The sequence below is a fragment of the Clavelina lepadiformis genome, chromosome 8 (genome assembly GCF_947623445.1).
Source record: "Clavelina lepadiformis chromosome 8, kaClaLepa1.1, whole genome shotgun sequence".
In the NCBI taxonomy this organism is placed as follows: domain Eukaryota; kingdom Metazoa; phylum Chordata; class Ascidiacea; order Aplousobranchia; family Clavelinidae; genus Clavelina; species Clavelina lepadiformis.
Genome location: NC_135247.1, coordinates 14,711,207 through 14,726,382, shown reverse-complemented (window position 1 = coordinate 14,726,382; position 15,176 = coordinate 14,711,207). Strand labels below are relative to the sequence as shown.

At 36.0% G+C, this 15,176-nt stretch overlaps 2 protein-coding genes across 4 annotated transcripts; both read left to right on the top strand.

Moving 5' to 3' along the window:
* The first annotated feature begins 859 nt into the window (after positions 1-859).
* LOC143468598 (E3 ubiquitin-protein ligase CCNB1IP1-like) lies at positions 860-2,948 on the top strand. Of its 3 annotated transcripts, XM_076965927.1 has the most exons (7): positions 865-1,129; positions 1,221-1,365; positions 1,460-1,656; positions 1,769-1,924; positions 2,092-2,236; positions 2,412-2,516; positions 2,605-2,947. In XM_076965927.1, exons 2-7 carry the CDS (start codon positions 1,248-1,250, stop codon positions 2,673-2,675), a joined length of 792 nt encoding a protein of 263 aa, XP_076822042.1. In that variant the 5' UTR covers positions 865-1,129; positions 1,221-1,247; the 3' UTR covers positions 2,676-2,947. The 3 variants fall into 3 exon arrangements, with proteins under 3 accessions (XP_076822041.1, XP_076822040.1, XP_076822042.1); XM_076965926.1 differs by having other exon boundaries at positions 860-1,365; positions 2,611-2,948; XM_076965925.1 differs by having other exon boundaries at positions 863-1,365; positions 2,605-2,948.
* A 1,920-nt stretch (positions 2,949-4,868) lies between these two features.
* LOC143468597 (retinoic acid receptor RXR-alpha-B-like) lies at positions 4,869-14,739 on the top strand. Its single transcript, XM_076965924.1, has 8 exons — positions 4,869-8,589; positions 8,828-8,915; positions 9,172-9,432; positions 9,774-9,914; positions 10,885-11,036; positions 11,200-11,329; positions 12,002-12,226; positions 12,958-14,739. Exons 1-8 carry the CDS (start codon positions 8,305-8,307, stop codon positions 13,296-13,298), a joined length of 1,623 nt encoding a protein of 540 aa, XP_076822039.1. The 5' UTR covers positions 4,869-8,304; the 3' UTR covers positions 13,299-14,739.
* Positions 14,740-15,176: the final 437 nt, after the last annotated feature.

Here is a 15,176-nt window from a genome sequence, read left to right as displayed (position 1 = left end):
TAATATTAAGAAATGAATATTTTAATCTATTCACTACATTACAATTGTCATTTCATAAGCCAAGCTATCGTATCAAACAATTCATTCCACAAAAGTGTTTGTTTGTGAGCTCATATTAGAAACATTGTAAATTGAAATTTAAGGTTTTCAAAGTTTCAAACTTGGGGATTTTACGGCAAAGATTTGAAAAGATGTAGCCTGACCTAGGCTAGGTTATAGGCCTGGATTGACAAAGGGAAGTAATGAAAGAACCTATTTTACTAAATTAAGCAACCTAACGTATTGTCAAGCGTAGGCAATTACCGGTAGATTGGACAAAAGTTTTAAAGCAAACTCTTTAAATTTGTGCTGGTGGGTCAAATTATGGGCAAATTGTAGTCAACAAATCCGCATTAATCAGTTGACTTAGGCTACTACCTACATGTTCTAAGTTTAAGTTTTGTTATCATTTGACCAAAAATTTTTTTATTTAGAAGAGTACCGTAACGGCGTAACCTAACACTCTTTGTTAAATAGTAAATACCGTAGGCTACAATACGCCAAATACTTTATCGGTAAAATAGGCCTATAGGCCTACTGGTACCAAAAAGACTGGTTTCGTGTCACAAGTAAGTTATCTACTTTGTGTTTAAACTATCAGAAAAGGAATAGCAAATAAGCTACCGAACATTTTAACAGGACTGCTAAGTTTGTAAAGTAAACTGGTAAAATACCTGCACGGCAATCTTACATTACTGGAGTGGTTATGTCTTGATTACTTAGAACTTCATTTAGTAGCCTGTAGCTAGCATGTTCAGGAAAACTATGTTTATATTTATACTTTACCTTCTGATTAGGAGTGCAAAATTAAAAGGAATATTTCTCAGAATCGCGCAAAACTCGTATACTTCTTTGGTCTTCGAGGTAGACCTATTATTTTAAACAGTTTTTGCCATAATCAAGGTAGACTCTGCGTCAAAGAGTGTTCTAAGTATAACATACAAGTTGCTTCTCACGTAGCCTATAAGCCAAGTTAATAATGTTATTCCATGTTAATTTTACTGCGGTCAAATCAATAACAAAGCCTGCTTGACCCTTTGTCGGCCTGACCCATTATAAATGCAATAAGCATAAAGATGAGCATGAGGAGGTTAGTGGTTTGTGATAGATTTGGTATGTGATTTGGATTGACTGGAGACGATATGACCGACCATCGTAACAGAGATTTTTACTCTTATAAGCATAGCGTTGTAAAAACTGCAATTGCAATGAACGGTGAGCTGTATTGTAACTCTCGGAAATGTAGGAAACCTCTGACTAACGGCCAGGCGTGGGTCACATCTTGTTCCCATATATTCTGCAAAGAAGATGGAGAAAATATCATTGGTATTTAGTTTTTGCTTTACTGCAACACTATGTCTAATTAGCTTAGAAGGAAAAATTATATTATCTAAAGTTAACGTAACTTCTAATTTCACAGCGCAGGAGAGAAAAATATGTCCCTCATGCGAACATCAACTTAATAATAAGTTGGACATCGTCAGGATGGAAATGAATCCGTCTGAAAACTATAAGAACATGGTTCTTTGCGGGCAGAGGCCAGAAGCCATCATGGATATTTGCTCCAGGGCTCTCAATTTCTGGACCTTTCAAAATCGCCAAGAACATATGTACAAAGTAAAAAATCGTATAGCGCTTATCCAACGAACACGCTAAGCTGTCTTCGATACGTGGCAGTATTTCTTTGTTGAAAGCGATTACAAACCTATGTTAAAATTATTATACGCAGAATAACAAGCTGAGCAAATTTAAGGACAAATTCGAAAAATTGAACGTGTACAGCACCAAAATGGTATCGAATTGGCAACTAGAGTCCGATGCATTGAACACAAAGTTGCATCACGCGAAAAATGAACTTCAGACGTCAAATCGACGCTGTGAAGAGGTGCAATTTAATAATTTACGTTAATCACTAGCATTGTTAATTTTAAATAAATTACCTTGTTTAACACAACATTCATGCCGGAAAGGTTACTGTTAATAAATTATGTAACGCTATTTGGGTTCTATGCTAGTTAAACACAGACAAGTTATCCTAAATCTATTTTCCAGTACAATGCGATGTTGCAAGAAAAATCGAGGCAGGTTCAATCACTTCAATCTTCTCTCAATATGCAGCGATATTCAACTATGTGCCACGCGGAGAGGCCAATTAGAGATACTGATGTCACGTTTTCAAACTTTGACATTCCAGTCGGTGAGCTACTTTATGTCAAACTTAGCGAGTTTATCAATAACCATTAATTTGCGTTTTAATGTGATTAAATTGTTTTACTATCAATCAAAGTTTTCATTTCTGTAAGATAATATGTCCTTTAGCCTACAATAGCACCTATCGCCATGCAGACTGACTTTGCTTTTACAAACCTTAGGTATGTCTAATCCAGTAACTCCTTCACCTCGCAGCAAGAACAATTCGCGACCGTTTGAAGCTAAAACTTTCTTGTTCAACGCAGGTTCTTACTGTAATTCACCAGGTGAATCATCGATTTGTAATATTTCCTCGTTTAATGAAATTTTTATTAAGCTGAACAACAGACTCGCTTGATAAATAAAATTATACAGTTTTAGGTCGGTCTGGTCAAAGAGAGCCAAGAAGCTTATTCTCACAACCACAGTCTCCACAACGACTCTAGCTAGTGGCAAAGTTGAACTTGAAATGTATTGGTTGTTGTCGTTGCTTTCAGTTCTTTTGCTGAGTCTGTTCCTACTTAACTGCCTTCATTGTTACAATACGAAGGTGTTTTAATCCAGATTTACCCAGTTAAAAGAGTTGTTAATCTTACTCTATACGTATTTCGACTAGGACAAGCTATTATATCATTTTTTTGACACTGTTATTATTGTTTGTTTGGTTTATTTATTTCTAAATATATGCGTGAATCCAGTTAACTACTTATCACTAGTGTGCATGTAGATTAGCCAGAGCCCAGAATACGCATGTCGTGTTCTGTGTCCATAAGCACAAGTTCTTGCAATTTATTCAACGAATTTGATTAGTTTACAGTGAGTTGTCAAGCTATGCTATGGCTTGTTATAGTTTTACCAAAATACGAGATATCACCCATAAAGTTTATTGTTATAGTCACGGTTTGGAGGACAGTGGTGGAACTTGGAAGTGTCATTTCAATAACATAATAAGGCATAGGCCTAAGCTACGTTTTTGGGATGTCCGAAATCCAGCAGATATCGGTAGTCGTTTCAACACCAGGTCGCTCTAACAAAAAGCTTTTGCTTTGAAGATAAAGTACACCAAGCTCTATATGAACACATTTTAGCATTTACATTATGGCGATAACAATTTTATATGCAGACTTCCTTATTTCGTTGTCATCAGAGCATCGCCAATTTCGGCAAAATCAAAGGTTAAAAAATGTATTCTGGAAAATTTCGTTTATCCGTGCTGTAGCGTGATGTACAGCAGATGTTTATCTCTTGCAAAAACGTTCCTCAATACAATCCGAAGACAAAGCTTCAGACGTATATTGAAACTCCAGATAAACATCACGGTTGCTTACAATACTGTATACTCATTTTTCACAGCAAAGTGAATAGCTCGACAGATGTTTGTCATTATTAAAGTAATTTGCAAACCGTTAGAAAAAAATATGGTACAGTAGTTAGTTTGTGCGCATCATTTCCATACCCATATTCACACAATGAATCAAACTTGTTTATCTGCATAATTACGCCATGCTGACGTCGCGCAACCATGAAAGTTTGTGGCGTAAAGTTTTGCCGCAGCGCCTGTGGTAAACTTTGGTACAGGGCATGAACGATGCATGAAGAATTTTTATATCCGCGTTACATGTACTGTATCAGTATAGTTGGTTCGCTATTGCTTTTCTTGGTTCATTTTATTAAACCAGGTTGAAGTTATTCTCAGCTTAGACAAGTTATTCCATACCGTCAACCGGGGCTACTTTGATTTTGGGGGCTACTATGGTAATAACTATGGTAATACTACTATGGCGGACTGAGACGTGTAGAAAGGAAAATAGCCTCGTCCAAACAGGCTATAAGCGTAATGTTTTGCGGAAATGGTGCAGGGCAGTTTTTGCCACCAATGACTGTTTATAAGTCAAAGAATCTTTATGCAGAGTGGACTCGAAATGGACCCCAAAATGCTTTATACGACCATTCCGTGAGTGGTTGGTTTGACGCTTCTTTGTTTGAAAAATGGTTTTTTGGTTTGTTTCTGGAAGCTGTCAAGGACACTCCAGGTACCAAGATTATGCTGGGTGACAACTTGGCCTCTCATTTTAGTGAAAAAGTCTTGAAGGCTTGTGAGGAAAATGACATTAAGTTTGTTAGCCTGCTTCCGAATGCGACGCATCTCCTTCAACCATTGGACGTCAGTGTCTTTGGGCCAGGTAAACGAATGTGGCGTCGAATTTTAGCAGAATGGAGGAAAGAGAATCGTTCCAAACTCCAAAATCTGCCTCAGCGACAATGATGGATTGAGTGCCTCCGATTATTGCAGCTGTGCTTAACAATTTTTTTTTGACACTTATGTTTTTTATTGCTGTGATGTTTTGTTTAATGCAAAAAACTATTAGAAAAGCCCCAAGGGAGGGCTACAATGAACATTTTAGGTATTTACAATGTATTATCGTAGTAGCCCCAACCCAGGGGCTACTACGATAATTTTTTAAAGTTGAATAAAAAAAGTGTGAAAACATAAAAATGAATTTTTTCTATTTTTTTGAGAAGCTTAGGACCAAAGTGTTACTCAATCAAGAAACAAACCCTTTTTGAGCAACATGTGAGAGAGGAGGCAAAGAAATGTCCTGAATCTTATCATAGTAACCCCGGTTGACGGTAACACCGTAAGTGATTTGGCTTAGCATTTTAGCAATGTTGCTTTTGTTGTCTAACTTGTCTCTGTACAAACTTTTGTATGATTTTATCTCGACCTTTGATGTTTACCGTAAGTTACTAAGTTGCTTAAATGAAGACTGCAGAGCGATTGACGGCTATTTAAACTCAATATTCCCGTAGATTACCGGTATGCCGTAGGCTGCAAGCCCATCGATTTTTTAGACTTGTAGCCTCTAGTATTACAAATGACAAAGACAGGAAATTTGCAATGGCTAAACGTAATGTTAATCTCATAGATTACGGACAAACTGGAAAGTATTTCAATTTTCAAGAGAAATCATGTGCATGCGAAGACTCAAATTTTGGTGTGACGATGGGCACTGAAGTCTCAGTTCTTGATTTAATAGTTTTAAGATCTAACGAAAAGAACAAAGTCAAATGAAAAAATCACAGTAAAAAGAACAAATATATGGCAAATACATACAAACTTTTTTCTTATGGACCTCATGGACCTCATCATGTGAGCCCTTAGGGCTTAGAGGTCCGCAGACCCCATTTTGGATATCACCGGTTTACACCAGTTTTTGGCATATATTTATATTATGGTTTTTGCCATATATTTATATTATGTATATAGTGATTTTAATATAGAACGTTATTTGTAACAGTATGGTTTCGTAAACAAACTATGGTTTTGTGGTTGGTGTGGCTCTAAAAATTATCACAAATTAAAAAGTTTACCAATAAATCTTAATTGCCTTCGTAAAACTAATTAAGCGATGTTTATAAAACAGTTTAAAAGTAAACACTTAACTTGTTTAAATAAGTTGATACAGTTATTTGTTTTAAAAACTGATTTACCATATGTTCAGTAACCTAACTAATCTTTTAAATTAAATTGCCGTATGTCGGCTTGATGGCCAAGTTCTTAGCGTGCTGGGCTTGCAATAATGCTGGTTTATGTTCGATACCTAGTGGCGCTACAGTTGTAATCCCCTTGGAAAGGCGTTAATGATGCTTGCTGATGTTCTGTGGTCCTGATGAACAGTCATTTACTTTGTGATGAACAGTCACTGACATGAGGTCATTAACTTTGTATGGAAGCTTCCCTGTTTTTTGGGAAGGTCTGTTCATAGTTCAAATAGATAGGCCTGCTAACATCACATATACGTATTTTGTTTTGTAAGATCATTTTTGTCTATGCTGCAGTTATATAAGTATATAGGCCTATAGCATGCACACCCTAGACTTATAAATAAGTCTATATTTTTTATTCAAATTTATCAATTTATAATAAACAGAAATGTGATATATTTGGCTTTAAGTTAAGTGTTGATAGAACAATAAACAAAAGTAAAGTTGGAAGTGGTTAGCATCAGTTTGCCTATGATAGCCGTTTACACTGATAATTATTCGGGGAAAATGTTTGCCGAGGTACATGAAGCCAGCTCCTGCTTTGTCCATTGCCTTGACGAAGTTCTTCACTAAACCCAGTTTTATGTGCAATGGTGGCAACAAAATCTTAATTGATTCAACAAGTGGTGGATGTAGAACGTTTTTCTCCCCTGGAGTCAATGCAAAGTAGCAATCGCTAATGTGGTCAGTAGGTTCTCTCCAAACCATTCAAACAGCAAAGGGCATACATTTTCTTTTTCCGTTTAGGCATTGTCGAAGATTTACACCACAGGAGTTACAGCATATGTGAGAGGTCCAACTCTTGCCCTGATCACCAACTTTGCATCCAAAATACATGTGGTATGCTTTCCTGACCACAGCCGTTACACTTTGCTTTTGTGAAGAAAAAGTTATTTCACCACAAATGTAGCAGAAATTGTCTACTTTATTTATGCATTTACGAGGCATCTGCAGAAAGAACAGTTAAGGCTAAACACATGAAGTTTTTACAAAAGAAGCAAGCAAACAAACTAACTCAAACATATGTCAAAATAAAAATAATATGAATAGACACGTCATCTACCTTCCAACAAATATATTTAGTGCCCAACTCTATCTGACCGATGCAAGCTACAACACAAAAACGCACACTGCTTTCCGCGTCAGCAAGTAAAGCACATTTTGGCATGGTGCCATATCTCAAAAACTAGAGCTAATCAACAAATTTCAAGTTGATATTCATGATCAGCGACCCCAAATTAGCCAAGATTGACCTCATTTGTTTCAGAAGCAAATTGGCTGTTGACCAGTGTAATTTTTCATCAAAAATTGCCCATAGTTTTAAGTTTAGTCATGAAATATTGGCCACTGTACTGGGAGGTGTTTATTACTCAGATAATATATTTTTCAGTCTTTCAGTACGCAAGGGATTTCTTACATTGCATTCAAATTATATGTTTGTGTAATGTGAACATACCATAAGTTTACAAAATGTAATATATTTTGTAGACTACCATGATTATAAGAACCTATATAACAACGTTCGGTTGCCTATTATTTATTGTTAGTGCTGTATCCCTATTGAAACAGCTTTAAAGTTGGTCATAAAGCAAAATGTTTTTTATATACAGTTATACGTATGATCTGGTCATTAACCTTGATGTTGTCTGCACATTTTTATTAGATTTGATGTGCACTGAATCCAACTGACAAACCAAATAGCAAGAAAGCCAGCTCTGCCTAGTAGGATCATAGGCAAAGAGTTAAATATAATATCTTCACCATTACCTTGCCTCGGTATTTCTTATTTGTCCCTGTCATTTAAATGCCCTGTATAGTTGTTGAGTATGTGCCAAAGGCATTAGATTCTGATACAAATATGACAGATTTTGATGTTTGTATAAATGCAAAACTGCTTATTTTGCTTTATCAAAATACCTGTCATCTTATTTTCATCTTGTTGTTAAATGAAAGAAATTAACCTGTTTTTTTTTCAGTACAAATTAGCTAAACTTTCTTGTCATCATTCCACTGTCTTTATAATGGACCATACAAATGAAAACATGAATGTTTAGCTCTTGATTTGTCCTTCTAGTTTTTTTAAAGCGAAACAAAGTGTTCAGCCCAAATTTGCTTTAGCCTTGTGAGAATAACAAAAAATGTCAATAATACTGCATGATGTTTGTTTTCGACTCAATCAGGCCCTAGTAGTTGTCATATAGTCTAATTATATGACACAATAATGGGCTGGCCAAGCCGTGGCTTTGTATCCTTAACCGTTAGTGTGTGGCTTGTGAAATGATAGTGGTAACAGTGAGAAAAAATTTTATGTATATACGAGAATGTATATACTTATATATCATATAAACTTTTGTAATGTTTTTTCTGGTAATACTTTTTGCAGGTTGTAATGTGTCTTTTAATGTATGTGGCAATAAATTCATTCATTTTTGTATTTGTGTTGCAAGTAGTTTTCACTAGCTAAGTCGAAACTGAATAACCATTGCTGCTGACATTGTTAACAGAAGAAGATATTTGAAAAACTGCAAAATGTCATTACCAACTGGCGGAATGCCAACAAGCAATCAGTCAGCGATGCCCGATGTGTTTTCTCAGCAATCACAAGTGCAAAATATTCCACTGTCTTTAATGGGCATGAGTAATATGCCAGGATTGGGACGGCACGCTGGACAGTTTGTTATTGGTAGTCAGGCAGGAATGATTCGACTCCCGCCTGGGGTAATGGGGGCAGCAGCAGAAGCTATGGCCAATACAGCTTCAGCCTCCCAGCTTGGGTCTTTGGGTTCTTTATCCAACGATCCTATTGCTATTTCTGTAAGTTGAAAGTTAGCTTTTGGAAGTATTTCAAAATAAATATGGTAGGCTTTACAGATTAATTAAGGTTAAGCCAAATCAATAGGCCTAAATAATAATTCTTGTCTTAAATACGATTTACTTTAATTGTGAGTTTTGTAATGATTGTTATTTATCATTCTTTTGTAATATCCTTGAGTAAAAGCAGCCAGCCGGCTACAGAATATCTTTGGTTTCATGATTTCTTTTAATTTGTTAGCTTGCAACGGGAGGAAGACTGAATGAAAATGGCCACTCCTCCATATCACCCCTTCACCAGATACCTGACAGCAGCTCTGGGGCTGCGGGTGAGCTATTTTGTGGAAGTTATTTTTGTTGTGTGTAATGTGATCATTTTTCTATGTAAATGTGTAGTCACTTATTTGTTTACCACAATGTGTGGCATTTGACGAATAGTTGTTTAAAGTAATATACCGTGATCTATTCATTACATTTTCATACATATTTGTTGCCTTAATTATATTATTAATTAGTAAAAGCATAACATTTATGAGGTCCAAGTCTCAACCACACTATATGTAGTATTCTTTTACTTAATGTTAGGTGGAGTGAACTTGCCTTACGGCAACATTACTGTCAAGCAAGAGATGGGCCTTCCTGGCCCGGGAATGCCTGGAGGGAGCAGAAGTACAATGCCCCCCGTTCAGTTTCCACAGTTGTCCTCGACGGAAAATGCACCCTGCATGCCTTCTAACCCGTTTTCAGTCACCAACAACACCCCACTTTCAAAGCACATATGTGCCGTGTGTGGGGATAGAGCATCGGGAAAGCATTATGGAGTTTACAGCTGTGAGGGATGCAAAGGTAGTGCATGTAATCAACAACTAAGCTGATGTATTTAGATGAACTGTTTTGTGTGCTTTTTTGCTGGTGTGTGTTCCATCCACGAAGTGTAAATAAATGACGTAGATACTTAATGTTGTGAAAATGACTCACACAAGAAATGCATTGAAGAAATGAATGGCATTGTCCTCCATACAGCTGGAATAGTTTGCTCCCTTATTATCAATTAATTATTAAACACCACTTGCAATTCAGCATTTTAAGCAGCAAATAACTAAACTCATGGTTGTAGCATCAGCAGAACATGTGACATTTTGAAATGAGTCACAAATTTTCTGACATGTGGCTTTTTTATCTTTCAGGCTTTTTCAAGCGTACTGTTCGTAAATATCTGACATACACATGTCGTGATGACAAGGAATGTGTTATCGATAAAAGGCAACGAAATCGTTGTCAGTACTGCCGATACCAAAAATGTTTGGCAATGGGAATGAAAAAGGAAGGTGAGTGAAGAACAACACTGTGATTTCAGACCTAATAGAAAGTAGGATGGTCATTTCCTTAAAGCATGCTTTCCAACTTTCATTCTCATCTGTATATAATATGTGTTCAAACATATAACTGAGTTGCAGCTGAGATACGTAGAAGAAAATTATCGCTGCTTATAAAATTGATATTAAATTTTCCCTTAATGAATTATTTATTCTGGCACTCTTGCTAATGCTATTTGGCCGTTGGATTGTATCTATTGGATTTCCTTTTTTTTCATTTCTATTTGGTCTACTATTAATAACTGCATGAATTGCAATGCTTTTTATTAACAACCATTGTTACAAGTTGTGCCATGTACACAGAATATTGTTGTTCATTCTTTCGTTGTTGACTACTGTCCTGTTAAGTCATACCAGTTCTTTGAGATACTGCTCAGTATACAACCTAAAGGATAAATATGTGAACTGTGGAGCATTATAAGTAACACACAATATCGATCATTAATCACTTTTCTTAACGTAATTGACTTCATTTGGTATACCTTTGATGAACTACACTACAGTTGTCAGTAGCATTGTTAAGGAAGTGATGATAGTGTGCCATTAGTGTCGATGTGATTGTTGTCACTGTTTGATACGTTCAGAGTAAATTCTGATAACAGAATCCCCTGCACAACAATCGAAATTAATTTGAATTAAATTAATTGTTTAAATCTCAAACCAAATTAATTAATTAATCTTTAAATTTGTCATGCATAGCTTGTTTATTCTATTGACTATGAGTAACTTGCTCTTGTTTATCCATTCATACTGCCAAGTGCAAAGTCCTGAGCTTGAGTTCAACTCGGAACAAAATCAGCCTTCAAATTCATGCCTTACACTTTTATACCCTGCTTTGAATTTTAGTTGCTCTTATTTGGTTAAGAAAATATCAATCTGACTTAAATTTATCAAAGTAAAAAAATAAAACCTGCTCTTGCAGCCGTTCAGGAAGAGAGGCAACGAAACAAAGACCAGGAGGAAGCTCCAGGAGAGCAGTTGAATCCAGCTGATGACATGCCGGTTGACAAAATCTTGCAAGCTGAAATTGCGTCTGACCCAAAGATGGAGGACATTATGAACTTTCAATCAGAAGTATGGCTCATCTGTCCATTTTGCTCTGCTGTTAAAATGATTACAGTTGCTGCTCTTGCTTAAGCTTATGTTATTATGCATGATAGGCTATTAGAATTAGATTGCATTTGAATCGACTTTTCTGAAAGTGAAATGATAACAAGTCTTTGAAACTTTTCTTCAGCTAATGGACTCGGATGCTAATGTATGCAAAGCTGCCGATCACCAACTGTTCACTTTAGTTGGATGGGCGAAGCGTGTACCACATTTTTCTACGCTGCCATTGGATGATCAAGTCACCTTGCTACGTGCTGGTAAGAAAATCTACAACTGCACTTGTGGTGCTATTTGAAATACAATTTGTATCATGCTTTGTGTTTTTCATGTTTCCCCATTTGACAATTTGGTGAAGTTTAATCTTAGTTATTTGCTAATGTGTTCACAGTCAACGAAATGGTCCTTAAGTAATTGCATACTTAAATCTTTTTTTACTACCGTGAGCTTACTAAAAGCAGTACAAATGCAGGTAGACACAAGATTTTATTGAAGCTTAAACGATGTATATAGTCCTTCCTATCTATGTAACCTCGCAAAACTGCATTTAATTCTTTTTATAGTTACAGTACATCTTTTTTTATTTATGTCTAAGATCGCTCTGATGAAAAAAAAAATAGTCCAAAACTAGTCAGTTTTAATAAATCATGTGTTTATTTGTATTTCTTTCGGTAAGCTCATGGTATTTAATTGCTTAATTGAAATTGTGTATGTATTAGTCTTTGTTGCACAAAGTCTGTATAAAACTAGTTGTTGTGCATTCAGGCAACCAACTTTTAGGAGGAAGATTGCTGCCTTTGGTTGACTTCTGTTTTTCAATCGTAAACTGAAAATCCTTATTATTTTCTAAGTGCTCTTCTAAAGCAACATTATTATTTTTCTTCTGTTAATAATATTGCAAAGCCATAATTATAAGAGTGGTTTCTGTGTAGGTTGGAATGAACTGCTGATTGCTGCGTTCAGTCATCGAAGCATTGAAATACCAGATGGAATTATCCTCGCATCCGGGTTGCGAGTTTATAGACAGAGTGCCCATTCGGCTGGCGTTGGAGCAATATTTGATCGAGTTTTAACAGAACTGATAGCCAAAATGAGAGATATGCAGATGGATCGAACAGAGTTAGGATGTTTGCGGGCAATTGTCCTATTCAATCCAGGTAAAGCATTGGCTACTTTATAAAAGATTAATTATCATTAACATACCAGAGCTATGATGACTCGCTTAATTGATCTGACTCAGTCACATTTTCAACTGAGCTAACTTGGCGCAAGCTAGTTGTCTGAAATGTTTAGCTTTCTGTTAGGGTAACCGTAACAGACGAAAACATTTTTCGTAGTACACCTGAAGAAGCATGCTTATGTTTGCGAAAGCTCGTGTAGAAAAATCATAAATAAAGTTAACCTTCTGGGTGCCAATTTATATCTTGTTTTTTATTTTGCTATAAACTTGGGTTAACACATTTCAGCCACCATCAACTTGTAGATAAATATTAGTGCTTTTCGTAAAAATAGATATTTCCATGATAACTTATGCCTAATTGCAACGACTTAAAAAACAAAAACGAATATATTTGCAACGTCTTTAGTGGGTTTGTAACCAATTTGATGCAGCGCCTGATCTGACGTCAGCAAACTTCATAAATTTAAGAGCATATACTAGTTTTTGGATGACTTAAGCCAAATAGCTATTTGCTCCACTTGACTCAAATAACAAAAAGTTGGTCACAATTCTCTCATAGATGAGTATTTTTTGGCCATCCATGGCTGTGGCATCTACGAAACAATGCTCTACTTCACATTAGTCACGTGCAACCCTCAATTTTTTGCTCAATTTAGCAGCATTATTACAATGGCCGACAGCTTTTAATGATTGCTTTACTTTATACAGACGCTAAAGATCTCTCTGATTCACCCTACATCGAGTCACTTCGTGAAAAAGTCTATGCCTCGCTGGAGGTCTACTGCAAATCGAAATATCCCGATCAGCCGGGGCGTTTTGCCAAACTTCTACTTAGACTTCCTGCTCTGCGCTCTATTGGCCTCAAGTGTTTAGAACATCTCTTCTTTTTTAAATTGATCGGGAACACTCCTATAGATCAGTTCCTCATGGAAAAACTCTCCTCCGACAAGGACACTACCACATCTGCATCCAGTTATGATAATGTTTCTCAGCAAGTATCGTTGTCAACAGCAACCGAATACCCTCCAGTTGGCATGGGACCATTGTGATGTAATCATTTGCAATATACATGGAAGACATTATAAGATTCGTAATCTTCATGTGAAGTGAAGAATTGAAGAAATAAATGCGTTTACTCAATGGAGTATTCTATGATGTCAACATCAGAATGCAAGGAACTCATTCTACTGCATATTGCAAAGCTGTGAAAATTCATAAAATGAAGTTCTACCTAAGCTTAGACAAACCACAAACCGTTTTCTTTGTATATAATTAGCTTTCATCAATAAACAAGCCATAAATATATATAACTATTTTCTGCTTTAATTGGCGTCACTTTTTCAAGTTCTTTGATTGTTTTTCAGAAAATTGTCAATGCAATCTCAATCGAAACTGACTCGAAACGTTTGGAATCTTTTATCTCAAGTGTTTTTTGTTTTCAACTAAATTTGGTGATATTGCAACACTTTATTTTTTCTCAATTTACCGGGGCGTATTCGTGAAATAATACTATTGTGAAGTAAATCCATATCTCTCAGTTTTAAATTGTAATACAACTATTCAACGTACTAATGTACATGAGTATTATACATTAATTTCATTTATAATATTTTACACCCTTCTTGTTCAAAACTCCCATTTTATAATATTTTAGTTATAAAATTTCTGCAACCAGCATTGGATACATGAAATCCCTAGACGCAACAACGTGTTATGCACATATTCCTTTATCTTGTCTACAAGTAATTTTGAAATTTTTCAGGCAATCTTTCAAACGTTTTTCGAATATCATCTGATCGTACGCTGTGTCATCTTTCTGCATGATTTCGGTGACTAGTGGTTTGCATATATCTTGCTTTTATACTAGCCGTTTTGGTGACCATACTCATCTCGACTATGCCCATTGGCTTGTACTGTAAGGGTCCAATTTAAGAACGTCCTAAAAATCGATTGCTTGGATTCCAAGTAATCAGAAAGAGCCAGTTTCGCTTGTCCGCATTAAGTACGCCTATGGTTTCATCAGTCATTTTTTTATATTTTGTCACATAATTTCTTCTACCCTACATCTCGAAGCATATGAAAACCATTGCGCTGTTAAACAAGTTAAGTTATGACCAATTAAACATAGGGATTGTTTTGGTCATTATGAAGCTGTGATTTCGTTGCGTGTTTATAGTCTGCCGTTCCTATTTGTGTGATGAGTTCCTGTTTAGAACGGTCATACGACGACCGTAAGTACCATTGTTAGTAACATTGCTATTGGCGTTCGCAAAGAAGGTTTCTGAAGTTGAAGGCTCTCTATTTGGTTGGCAGTTACAGTTGTAAAAAGTTGTCTTATACCATATTTAAATGTATCCTGTGATCTCTTATAATCCTCTCGGTGGAAATTTTCTGCTACGTTAATGGTCTATCCTCTTTTAATGTTAAGCTTCTGTCGTGTGAGCATTTGTTATGTACAAACAAAATAAATCGTTTTACCATTTCAATCGACTTTCAATAGCGCGTTGACAAGATGCACAGATGCATTAATTTTATCAGTCTGTTGTGGTAATTGTTTTCATTGTTATTAACTCACTTGGCTTTCAGACAGCGTTGTCATGAAAATACAGCCCGTAATATGCACTAATTGCCTTCGATGTTGCATATTATTATTAAAGCGTGAAGGTTTTCAAATAACTGGTTTTATATTGTTCCAAGCCAATCAAAATCCATCGATTCTCAAATGAGACAAAAGTCTAATTAGACCAAATCGTATTGTTAGCTCATGCAGCATGACTGAGCAGGCCGTACACCGAGTAATTAAATCGATAATCCCGAGCCAATTTCACAGAAGCTTACATTACATCTCAGAATCATTTATCAGGCTGAAATATGACTCGGATCAAGCTTAAGCATTATCAAAATAATGGTTTCTTTCGTTGGAAATC

Excerpts from the sequence above, each read along its gene's own strand:
- LOC143468598 (XM_076965925.1), top strand. The coding sequence starts at position 1,182 with ATGACCGACCATCGTAACAGAGATTTTTACTCTTATAAGCATAGCGTT. Across the intron at positions 1,657-1,768 it reads GCCAAGAACATATGTACAAA|AATAACAAGCTGAGCAAATT; the intron begins GTAAAAAATCGT and ends TATTATACGCAG. Across the intron at positions 1,925-2,091 it reads CAAATCGACGCTGTGAAGAG|TACAATGCGATGTTGCAAGA; the intron begins GTGCAATTTAAT and ends TCTATTTTCCAG.
- LOC143468597 (XM_076965924.1), top strand. The coding sequence starts at position 8,305 with ATGTCATTACCAACTGGCGGAATGCCAACAAGCAATCAGTCAGCGATG. Across the intron at positions 9,915-10,884 it reads AATGGGAATGAAAAAGGAAG|CCGTTCAGGAAGAGAGGCAA; the intron begins GTGAGTGAAGAA and ends CTGCTCTTGCAG. Across the intron at positions 11,330-12,001 it reads AGTCACCTTGCTACGTGCTG|GTTGGAATGAACTGCTGATT; the intron begins GTAAGAAAATCT and ends GTTTCTGTGTAG.